The sequence below is a fragment of the Hylobates moloch genome, unplaced genomic scaffold, assembly GCF_009828535.3.
Source record: "Hylobates moloch isolate HMO894 unplaced genomic scaffold, HMol_V3 SCAFFOLD_22, whole genome shotgun sequence".
Lineage (NCBI taxonomy): Eukaryota > Metazoa > Chordata > Mammalia > Primates > Hylobatidae > Hylobates > Hylobates moloch.
Genome location: NW_026652297.1, coordinates 33,153,900 through 33,166,617, shown reverse-complemented (window position 1 = coordinate 33,166,617; position 12,718 = coordinate 33,153,900). Strand labels below are relative to the sequence as shown.

Sequence of the window (12,718 nt, the reverse complement as noted above, 5' to 3'; positions counted from 1 at the left end):
TTTTAAAATTTCTTTCCCTTTAAAAAACTATTACTTCTTTCTTCTTCTTCTTTTCTTTTTTTCTTTTTTTTTTGTTTGTTTTTTTTGAGACAGGGTCTGGCTCTGTCACCCAGATTAGAAGTACAGTGACATGATCATAGCTCACTGCAGCCTCAACTCCCTGGGCTCAAGCGATCCTCCCACTTCAGCCTCAGCTGGGACTGCAGGGACACACCACCATGCCTGGCTAAGTTTTTGTATTTTGGTAGAGATGGGGTCTCACCATGTTGCCCAGGCTGCTCTTAAACTCCCTAGCTCAAATGATCTGCCTGCCTTGGCCTCCCAAAGTGCTGGGATTACAGGTGTGAGCCACTGAACCCAGCCTTATTACTTCTTCTTTCATATGAATTATTCCACATGTAGAAACTGAAAGAAAAAAGAGAGAGAAACCTTGCCCAGGGTAAAAATACATAACCTCAGGAGTAGAATCTGTCTTTTAATATTCAGTTGATACAATGAATGTTTATTCACCGATCCCTTAATGATATCTTCTTGTAATGGGTATTTTGAACTATGATATATGAAATTACCATATTCTTTTTTACTTACTGTAGGTATTTGAAGAAAGAAGAGCCCTGCTTGGCAAATGGGTAAACATTTAAAATGTGCTATTTTTGCATTATGTTATGTTATCTGTTTTCATCTTTCAGGCTGCTATTAAAAAATCAGACTGGGTGGCTTATAAATAACAGACATATTTTATTCAACTTGGATAGAAAGAAAAAAACCCCAGACATTTATTTTTCATGGTTCCGGAGGCTTAGGAAGCTCAAGATCAAGGTGCTGGCAGATTCAGTGTCTGCTGAGGCCTCTCTTCATAGACAGCCACCTCCTCACTGTGTCCTCACATGGCACAAGAGGGAGAATGAGTTATCTGGGGTCTCCTTTATAAGGACAATAATCCCCTTCATGAGGGCCCCATCCTCATGACCTAATCACTTCACAAAGGCCCCACCTCCTAATCCCATCACACTGGGGGGTTGAGATTTCAACATGAATTTGGGGGTGATGTAAACATTCAGTCTATAGCATTACCACAGAGGCCAGAGAATTCAGCTTGGATTTAAGGGAGTGCTTCCTCATTTCCTGAGAAGCATGGCAGGTGCTTTCTGTAGGTATCAGTTAGGATTTGGTCAGGAAAACAGAAGTCGTATCTTACTTTAACAGACATAATTAAATGAAAAGGATTGGTTAAGCAAATATTGGAGAACAGAAGAGACAAAAAGGGAATGCTGCGGTTCCAGGGAGATAGAACTGCGGGAATTAGCTACCATCAGCTTTCCTGGTACTGGGAGCTCAGAGGGAAGACCTTCAGCCCCATAGGGAAGCCAGATTTCTATGGAATAAAGTAGATGACATCACAACCAGCTGGTTCTGATACGTGGGTGAAGCATGATGGTTCTGGGTGTATGGGAAAAAAAGCTGGACCTCGGAATCAATGGCTACTGTCAGGGTAAAGAGTTAGGTGATCCTGATAGGAACAGCAACCAAATAGGAGTAAGTTTCTCCTCCCTCAGTTTCCCTCTGGCACCTTCCTCCTCATTGGCAGCATTTATCAGGGAGCCAGCTGTCAAAGGAGAAATATGGTGATAGAGATCCTGCCTTCTTTTCTTTTTTTGAGACGGAGTTTTGCTCTTGTTGCCCAGGCTGGAGTGTAATGGCACCATCTCGGATCACTGCAACCTCCTCTGCCTCCCAGGTTCAAGTGATTCTCCTGCCTCAGCCTCCTGAGTAGCTGGGATTACAGGTGCCCACCACTACGCCTGGCTAGTTTGTTGTATTTTTAGTAGAGACGGAGTTTCACCATGTTGGCCAGGCTGGTCTTGAACTCCTGACCTCAGGTGATCCACCCCCCCTTGACCTCCCGAAGTGCTGGGATTACAGGTGTGAACCACATGCCCAGCCCAAGAGATCCTGCCTTCTATGCTCACAAAGTAGAGCACAGAAAGGTGGATTTGGGTCAGGTGCAATGGCTCACAACTGTAATACCAGTACTTTGGGAGGCTGAGGGAGGAGGAGAGCTTAAGGCCAGGAGTTTGAGACTAGCCTGGGCAACATAACAAGACCCCATATCTACAAAAATAATAATTAAAAAAATTAGCCAGGCGTGGTGGTGCATTCCTATAGTCCCAGCTACTTGGGATGGGTAAGGCAGGAGGATTGCTTGAGCCCAAGAGTTCAAGGCTGTAGTGAGCTGTTGCACTGGTGCAGTCCAGCCTGGGCAACAGAGAAAGACCATATCTCAAAACAAACAAACAAACCCCAAAATAGAAAGATGAATTTGGATCTAAGGGACAGTAGCTTAGTAACCAGCACAGTTTACCCATTTGGCTACTCAGCATTCATATATACCCTTCTATAGATCCTGACACTTAGATACAAGAACTGTAACAATGTTATGTTTTTACCTAACAAGATACAACTATCCTTCATCAAAAACTAGGACTTTCTCATCTGTTCCTCAAAAGGAGGGACACAAAGTCTCAATGGCCGTCCCTGGGTGATGATCAAAATATCCATCTCTGGGCTTTTTTTGTGTGTGAGATTCTCTGTTTTGTTTCTTCAAGAGAATAATCTACGGAGGCAGGGCTGGCTTCTATCCTGTTTTTCGTTGTACATTTCTTGATGCTTACCAGGCATTAACAGATATTTTGTAAATCAACAAATAATGGTCTCTTGTTTTTCTCCTTTCCCCAAACAAACTTATTCCTTAAAATCACTAAGTCATATGGTAGCCTATATACCCCTGCAAAAACCCAATGAATTGGGCTTAAGGGAGATATTTCTAATTTATCTTTATTTACATTTCTGTCTCCATTTTAATTTTTAGATTTTTTTTGTTTGTGTGTTTCATGGACAAGACAGTAACATAAGAAATGCATTTTCGAAAGAAAGGAAGGAAGGAAGGAAGGAAGGAAGGAAGGAAGGAAGGAAGGAAAGGAAGGAAGGAAGGGGAAATAAGGATACCAGTGTTTTTACTTAGCATTACTTGGGATTTTCACTGTAGGCATCAAGCACTGTCTTAGTTTTAAAATTTAATCTAGTATTAGAAGTGAAATCATTTTTTAAAAAAGAATCTAGACAGTGAGAGATATAATATAATATGAATTGTATTCAATGATAGACAGCCCGGAAGTATTTTTGTATTTGGCCATATAATTTGGCAATTTTTGTTCATTTATTTGCACATGATTCTGTCTAATGTTCTGTACAACAGCAAATAAAATAATTAAGAGAAACTGAAAAGCTCTTCTACTTTGCTGTTTCATGCTGCTACTTAATCCCCTTCCTCTCAAATCTTCTCTGCCCTTCAATCCCTGTTAGAAAAGGCGATCGCCTCCCAAATTGAGAGAGAACACTGCAGGAGAAGTGAAAAGAGAAAGAATCTCAGATTTTCTCTCAGCTTCTGCTCTGTTGCTAATATAAATAATACTAACATAATACCCCATTTTAATAAAGTAGATGGCATCACTTTTAACTTGCTGGAAACAACCATAATCAGAGTTAGAATTCAAAAGAGAAACAGGGAAAACTATTTTGCAAACTGCATGATAGAAAAATGATGAATATCCAGGATATATAAAGAGTTCCTACAAGTCAATAAGAAAAATACAAATATCCCTACAGAATAATGGGCTAATATAAGAATGAGGAATATTAAAAAATGAACAATAAGCATATAAAATATGCTCAATTTTACCAAAATCAGAGAAATGCAAATGAAAACAACGAAATTCCCAAATTCTCTCTTCCTTGCCTATATGGCAAAAATTGAAGAGCTAGATAATATATATAGCTCTTCATTATGTGTATATTATATATAATATAACCTATAAGAAAGGATTCACTGGAAAGCAGGAAGATACTTTTAAACTCACTTGGAGGGAATGTAAAATGGTAAAGACCTTTTAAAGACAATTTGACAGGATCTGTTAAAATTTTAAATGCACATACCGTTTGAGCTTCTATTTATGTATACTAGAGAAATATTCATTCAGAACATGAAAAGGCATGAAAAAGCATGTGCCAAGATACTGCTCCTCCTCCTCCTTTTTCTTTCTTCCTACGGGAAAGGTATTAGTAGTAATGGTATCAGTAGTAAATTGAGTAAATAGAAAATGCCATATTCATCCTACTATGACTGAATGAGAAGACAAAAAGCTCTGGAGTTCATTACATATCAGGACATGTGTGGCTACATTTTGTTCACTTATTTATTATTATTATTATTATTATTATTATTATTATTATTATTATTATTTTGAGACAGAGTCTCACTCTGTCACCCAGGCTGGAGTGCATTGGCGCGACCTCAGCTCACTGCAGCCTCCGCCTCCTGGGTTCAAGAGATTCACCTACCTCAGCCTCCTGAGTAGCTGGGATTACAGGCGTGCGCCACCATGCCCAGCTAATTTTTGTATTTTTAGTAGAGACAACGTTTCACCTTGTTGTCAGGCTGGTGTTGAACTCCTGACCTCGCGATCCACCCGCCTCAGCCTCCCAAAGTGCTAGTATTATAGGCGTGAGCCACCATGCCCAGCCATTTTGTTTATTTTTTAAACTGCTACATAGTATTCCCTGGGATGGGTATACTCTAATTTATTTCACTGCCACCAAGCTGATGGAGATATGTGTGTGTGTGAATATATAAAAATGCATGACCATCTTCCAGGCATGGTGGTGCTTTGCCTCAAGTCCCAGCTAATCCAGAGACTAAAGCAGGAGAATTACTTGAGTCCAGGAGTTTGAAGCTGCAGTGTGCCATGATCATGCCTGTGAATAGCCACTGCACTCCAGCCTGGGTCACATAGCAAGACTTTGTCTCTGAAAACAATTTTTTTTTTTTTCCTGAGACAGGGTTTCACTCTTGTTGCCCAGGCTGGAGTGCAATGGTGCAATCTCGGCGCACCACAACCTCCACCTCCCGGGTTCAAGCCATTTTCCTCCTTCAGCCTCCCGAGTAGCTGGGATTACAGGCATGTGCCACCACACCCAGCTAATTTTGTAATTGTTTTCAGTAGAGATGGGGTTTCTCCATGTTGGTCAGGCTGGTCTCGAACTCTTGACCTCAGGTGATCCGCTTGCCTCGGCCTTCCAAAGTGCTGGGATTACAGGCATGAGCCACCACACCCGGCCCTAATAAAAATTTTTTTTTAATTAGAAAAAAAGGAAATGCATGAACATCAAACTTTTGAACAGTTGTTATCTGTGGGAGATGAAGTGAGATCTGATGGGGAGCAGTGTTAAAGAAGCTTTTCATTTTTTATTCTATTGATTCTATATGTGCCTGCTTGAAACTTTTTTTTTTTTTCAAGACTGAGTCTTGCTCTGTAGCTAAGGCTTGAGTGCAGTGGTGTGATCACAGCTCACTGCAACCTCTACCTCCTGGGCTCAAGTGATCCTCCCACCTCAGCCTCCCAGGTAGCTGGGACTACGGGCTTACACCAACATGCCCATCTTTTTATTTTATTTTATTTTTTATTTTAAGAAACAGGATCTCGCAACGTTGCCCAGCTGGTTTTGGTCTTGAACTCCTGGGCTCAAGCAATCCTTCCATGTTGGCCTTTCAAAGTGCTGGGACTATAGACGTGAGCCACCTCACCCAGCCCTATTTGAAACTTTTAAGACAAAAACGTATTTACACTTTGTGAAATTAAATTTTTGATAATAGGACTCAGAAACTCAACCAGAAGAGATAATATAACCAATAAGCCAACAGAAACAAGCCTCTCTCTTTATCCCCCTCCCACCCTCTTTTAGCCATTCAGTGTGAGGTGGGTGGAACCTGATCGCCCTAGCAACCTTCTCACTTCCTGAAATGGCAGCAAGAATCCTTGTAACAACTACTCTAAAAATAGGATGTGCACAGTTACATTGAGTCAAGAAAGCCTTAAAAAAGGCATCCTTCAGGAATGAATTGGGAAGCAAGGTACCGTACGTGATGCTAGAATAGGAGAATAATGGTCCTGACGGTCCCCCAATCTCATACATGAGGTCCCTGGCTACTCAGGGATATTTTTGCTTGAGAGGTGACGCAAGAGATGTGGGGGATAACGGAATTCCTGTACAGTTAACCCCTCCATGGATTATCTACTTTTTGGATTATTTCTAGCACCTTCTAAATCCTAGAGGGATTTTCTCCTACTGTTCAGCGTTCTTCTGAGTCATCTAACCTTCTTCAGTTGGTAGTTTAAGGAATGTAAATTAGTTTTCTATTAGCCTAAACAAACACAAATAGAAAGGAAAATCCCTTGAGGCAAAGAACACCTATCATAGCCAAACAAATTACCTCTGACCATTGTAATCAGGGAAATAAATGAGGAACCAATGTAATTATCTTTTTAATCGCTGGAGAGAGTGTTTTAATGTTTTCTTTTATAGATTTCTTCAGTATTGTATAATACTAATGTTCTTTTATATTCATGTTAAATCACTCATTCTGCAACCTGAGCCCATTCTCTTTTGGGGACAGCAGGAAAGTAGATGAGCTAACCTCATTTATTCTCAATGCACTTTCCATCCTTGTCAATGTACAAACATGGTAATTTTATGCGCACGTCTTTTTATAGTTACTTAACCCACATACATATTATTTTTAACATCGCTAAGACATTTTCTAATAGTAGCTGCCATGTCTACAATGAGTCATACACTCTATTAGGAATTTTATACATATATTATTGTATTCAATCCTCACAACCACCCTACAAAGTAGATGTAATTATCTCTAATGTATAAATGAGGAAATCGAGGCTGACATATTTCTGATAAGTAAAAGAACTAATAGAATATTGGGAGTGAGGCCGGGCACGGTGGCTCACGCTTGTAATCCCAGCACTTTGGGAGGCCGAGGCGGGCGGATCACGAGGTCAGGAGATCGAGACCACGGTGAAACCCTGTCTCTACTAAAAATACAAAAAAAATTAGCCGGGCGTGGTGGCGGGCACCTGTAGTCCCAGCTACTCGGAGAGGCTGAGGCAGGAGAATGGCGTGAACCCGGGATGCGGAGCTTGCAGTGAGCCGAGATTGCGCCACTGCACTCCAGCCTGGGTGACAGAGCGAGACTCCGTCTCAAAAAAAAAAAAAAAAAAAAGAATATTGGGAGTGAGACATCAAATTGTCTTATTCCTAAGCCCACCATCAACCCATAATGCCCTGCTTTCCCCTATCATGTTGATATATTATGGTTTGTTTAGCTGATCCCCTACTATTAGGCATTTTGAGTTATCTTTGATTTTGTTGTGGCAGCCATAATATCCTATGAAAATTTTTTGTAACCATAATCATCCTGGGTCTCAACGTAGCTCAGCCCCACCAGACTCACATAGCACTGCCCAAAAGTAATTTTAGAATGAATTCCAGGCCAGATGTGGTAGCACATCCCAGCCACTCAGAAGGCTGAGGTGGGAGGATCCCTTGAGCCCAGGAGGTTGAGGCTGTAGTGAGCTAGGATTGCACCACTGTACGCCAACCTGGGCGACACGGCGAGACCCTGTCTCTAAAAAAAACAGAATGAAATAAAAAATAAATGAAATGAATTCCAATCTTCATTTTGTCTCTTTCAAGGAAAATGGGAGATCCAGTTCAAAACTCACAGCCATACTCCTCCAATCTTCCTTCACTCCCCAGCTGTCCCACACTAGCTGCCATAGAGGCTACCATCGCCTCTGTGAGCCCTGCAACCCCCGTCAAGCCAACTTTCCAACTGTTCTTCCTCTCTCGCCTCTCACCTTCCTTTTGGGTCTTATTTTATAGATCAATTCAGCTTCTAGGGCCAGTTCCCCTGGCCATAGCCATTCTGGCCTGGTTTCTCTTCACTTATTCTCCTGAGAACCCATCTGAAAGAGCTGGGAAAGAAGTCTCTCTCTATTTTTTTTTTTTTAAGATGGAGTCTTGCTCTGTTGCCCAGGCTGGAGTGCAGTGGCATGATCTTGGCTAACTACAAGCACCGCCTTCCAGGTTCACACCATTCTCCTGCCTCAGCCTCCCGAGCAACTGGGACTACAGGCGCCTGCCACCATGCCTGGCTTTTTTTTTCAGTAGAGACGGGGTTTCACCGTGTTAGCCAGGATGGTCTCTATCTCCTGACTTCGTGATCCACCCACCTCGGCCTCCCAAAGTGCTGGGATTATAGGCGTGAGCCACCGCTCCCGGCCACAAGTCTCCTTTTATGAGAGTTGGAGACATGGCTTGTACAGAAACGGGGCTAGGAGGAGTCAGGGAACACTCACACATGAATCAGTTTTATTCCTGTGGTCTTCGCAGTTAAAGTTTTTGTTTTTTCATTTTAGGGTCCCCCTCCTCCCCACCGCAGTGATAGTCTCCAAAGTGAGATTTGTGGGTCATAGAATAAATCTATAGTAGTGAATAGTTTTAATTAGGAAGTATTTCTACTGTTATTCTACTGTTAATTTTTTGTTTGTTTGTTTGTTTGAGACAGCGTTTTTGCTCTTGTTGCCCAGGCTGGAGTGCAATGGCGCAATCTCGGCTCACCGCAACCTCTGCCTCCTGGGTTCAAGCGATTCTCCTGCCTCACACTCCCGAATAGCTGGAATTACAGGCATGTACCACCATGCCTGGCTAATTTTGTGTTTTCATTAGAGACGGGGTTTCTCCATGTTGGTCAGGCTGGTCTTGAACTCCCGACCTCACGTGATCCACCGGCCTCAGCCTCCCAGGCATGAGCCACCGTGCCTCTAATGTTAAAATTTATGGAAGGCCCTTGTTTTGGACTGAGCTCCTATACCAGGCCCCAACAGACCAAACCAACCCAGAATGGAGGCACTCTCACGTAATCAAACTGAACTTTAAAAAGTGCCAGTTTAAATTTAAAATGAAAAACAGGACCAAAAAAAAAAAAAACAAAACAAAACAGGAGATTCACAGCAACCAATCTGAAGGGCCCCAGTTTATCTGAGCTGGCATAAGAAAGTCCTCTCTGTTTTAATCTTATGAGGAAAGTAACTCTGAAACAATCAATCCACTTTTTGTTCCTTATTTCTGCTTTTTTTTATTTTTATTTTTTATTTTTATTGACAGGGCCTCTCTCTGTTGCGCAGGCTGGAGTGCCATGGCATAACCACAGCTCACTGCAGCCTCCACCACCCGGGCTCAAGCAATTCTCCCACCTCAGCCTCCCAAGTAGCTGGGACCACAGGCGTGCACCACCATACCCAGCTAACTTTTTATATTTTTGTGCAGATGGGGTGTTGCTCAGGCTGGTTTCAAATTCCCGGGCTCAAGAGATTCTCCTGCCTCTGCCTCCCAAAGTGCTGAGATTACAGACATGAGCCACCACACGGGGCCTATTTTTCTTTTCTTCAACCCTTTTCTGCCCCTGAAGCCAACCAACCTCCTCTGCTCAGCTCTGAGGAGCTCTTATCTGTTCTTCTAATGGGATGCTACCTGATTCATGAATCGCTAATAAAAGCCAATTAGATCTTTAAATGCAATTTGTTAACATTTTGTTTTTTAACGCTACTAATTAAAAAATATATATCAAGTTGACCCTTGAGAAGCCAAAAAGAAAAAAAAAATCAAATTAAATTTAAAATACATTGTACAACTGTGACGAAGTTAACTTGTTGGAAGGCTTGCAAAAAATAAATTTTTCTTTTACATGCCTTTTTAGGTAGTCAGTGTATTTTATGATTATGACTAAAATATTATCAACAGATTATAAAATTCTGGTTATAGCCGGGCACAGTGGCTTACACCTGTAGTCTCAGCACTTTGGGAGGCCAAGGTGGGCAGATCACGAGGTCAGAAGTTTGAGACCAGCCTGACCAACATGGTGAAACCCTGTCTCTACTAAAAATACTAAAGTTAGCCAGGCGTGATGGCACGTGCCTGTAGTCCCAGCTACTCGGGAGGCTGAGGCAGGAGAATCACTTGAACCCAGGAGGTGGAGGTTGCAGTGAGCCAAGATTGTGCCACTGCACTCCAGTCTAGGTGACAGAGTGAGACTCCGTCTCAAAAAAAAAAATTCTGTTTATAATAACTGTACTGAATATCTATATGTGAAATGCAATAATATACAAAAATACAACCAGCTCAAACTTCCCTATTTTCTCTTCCCCAATGGGCCAGGGAAGAAAAGAGATTTAGACTTCCAGTGAAGTGGCTCACTGAGCTGGTAGGTGTTGTTCCCTTTTTCTCTTTTGGTTTTGGGCAGTCTCAAGGTGCTTATCCTTGGTCATTCCCTGATCTTGGGTGTTGTTCAGGGTAATCTCTGAGGAAAATTGTGAAGTAGCCAATTGTTGGACATACCCTGGCTTCCTTTGGCATTCACTTCCTCTCTTCAAGTCCTCCTTTATCAACACATCCTCTCCAATCATATCAGTCATTTACATACTAGTGAGAATTTACCCCAATATACTTTCCTTCTGAGGGATATTTGCTTGTAATACTTTATCTCCAATTGTGAATACAAGGGTTTGTTTCTGGTCCTGCTGTTTTAAGCACTGATGGGATAATGCAGAAACTATTTGGGGGGAGGAGCTGCGCAGTTATTTTATCTTAAAATTGTCTTTTATAAGCAGATATATTCTCAGTTTATGAATATGGCCAGCTCCCAATTTACTGTTCATATGTGACTGCAAGTTTTGAGGTCACATGCACTTCTGTGTGCACACTTAGGTCATGCACATGCTCCCATATAAATGTGAGAGAAGACAGGTGGCAAAGCATGGAATTTGCGGATTAGGGAAATAAATACTAGAAATAAATTACTAAACTCCCTTTCTATGCCATTGTCATCTCTAACTCATAATGAATCTGCTATCAGACTAAACCTGGAGCTTTTTACATTTTGCTTTGTTTTGTTTTTCTAGTTTGACAAATGGACAGACTCTCAAAGAAGAAGAATCCTCACAGGTCTGTTGGAGCGCTGCTCGCTGTCTCAGCAAAAGTTCTGCTGTCGAAAGCTTCAAGAGAAAATTCCAGCAGAAGCCCTGGACTTTACGACCAAGCTTCCAAGGGTGTTATCTTTATACATCTTTTCTTTCCTGGACCCCCGGAGCCTTTGTCGTTGTGCACAGGTAAAGGCAAGGAAGGGGTGTGTGGTGTTTTGTGAGGACAGCCTTAGGAAACTTGAAACTTGAAACTAGAAGTTAAGGGGAAACACAGGCATATACACACACACACACACACACAAACACTCATGCACACATACACACAAATATACACAAATATACACATAGACACACATATACTCATAAACACACATATACACATATACACACATACATATACACATACACACACAAATGCACACAAACACACATACACACATATACACAAACAAATATACACACAAACACACATACACATATACACACATACACACAAACACAAACATACAGATACACATGCACACACAAATACATACGTGCACAAACACACACAAATGCATCTACACAAATAAACACACACGTACACATACACATACACACATAAACACAAACATACAAACACATAAACATGCACACATATACACACGTACACACAAACACACATACACAAACACACACACGCAAAACTAAGAAAGAGAAGGGATGATCAATATGTTTGTACATTTGGATTAACCTTCACCATCTTTGTGTCCACCTCTATTTAGAACTCAAATGGGGAAAAAAGTATAAGCCACATTAGTGTACAACAAAGAAGAATTAGCTAGTTGGGGAATTAAATACACATGTAAGAAATGGTTCATCAGCAGGACTGTCTTATACTGCACAGCATTCAGCTGCAATAAGGTCATCAACTGTAGAGCACAGGGCATTCATGAATGAAAAAGCTCAAAATAAGGGCCTAATGAGATATGTACAAAAGAGAATGAGACTAAAAGAGATCCAAGTGGGTAGGTGTGCTCATACAGGCCTTGGAAAAGGAGCTGATTGTTACTTTTTTTTTCTTTTACAAGTAATTCGTCCTGTATTAAAGTGAAGTTAAATTATTTTAGATGTAAAACTGGTAGTCATTTTGTTGAGTCTTTTCATAGAGTCTGGCAAGACCAGAAATTACCCGCCAGTGTGCATTCATATATGTGTGACATGTTAACTTTAGTTTTTAAAATGAAGAAAATGAATGTGGGAGAAAATATGGGTCCGGGTGTGGTGGCTCACACCTGTAATCCCAGCACTTTGGGAGGCTGAGGTGGGAGGATTGCCTGAGCCTAGGGGTTCAAGACTAGCCTGGGCAACATAGGGAAACCTCGTCTTTACAAAACATTTTAAAATTAGGTGGGTGTGGTGACGTGTGCCTGTGGTCCCAGCTACTTGGGAGGCTGAAGTGGGAGGATTACTTGAACCCAGAAGGTTGAGGCTTCACTGAACTATGACTGTGCCACTACACAACAGCCTGGGCAACAGAGTGAGACTCTGTCTCAAAAAAAAAAAAATGTATTATTCAATAAATGGCGTAGGGGCAATTGAGCAACCCTCTGGAAAAAAAAAAAATTTCAGTAGGATAAAAGACAGATAAAACCAAAGGAAACTATTAAAGTCCTCAAAGAAAACAAGAAAGGAAGCCTTTGTGAGTATTCCCATGATACCCAGAAGTCTTAAAAGAAAATATGCAATTTAAAACTTGCTTTCTTCATTTCATGTATCATGAGCAAGAATGAAGAAGCAGATTTTTAAATTGTGACTATAAAAATTAAGATATTCTTCATGGAACA

General features: G+C 41.3%; 1 protein-coding gene across 8 annotated transcripts in view; it reads left to right on the top strand.

Annotated features, from left to right (window-relative positions):
• The window catches only part of FBXO16 (F-box protein 16), a 64,418-nt gene that overhangs the window by 17,764 nt on the left and 33,936 nt on the right, over positions 1-12,718 (top strand). For 5 of the 8 annotated variants that reach the window (XM_032143764.2, XM_032143768.2, XM_058433473.1 and 2 more), the window contains exons 3-4: positions 594-629; positions 10,872-11,078. In XM_032143764.2, the coding sequence (XP_031999655.1) occupies positions 594-629; positions 10,872-11,078 (243 nt within the window). Of the gene's footprint in view, positions 1-593; positions 630-10,128; positions 10,175-10,871; positions 11,079-12,718 lie in introns of all 8 variants that reach the window. The other 3 variants (XM_032143769.2, XM_058433474.1, XM_058433475.1) reach the window with 2 other exon arrangements.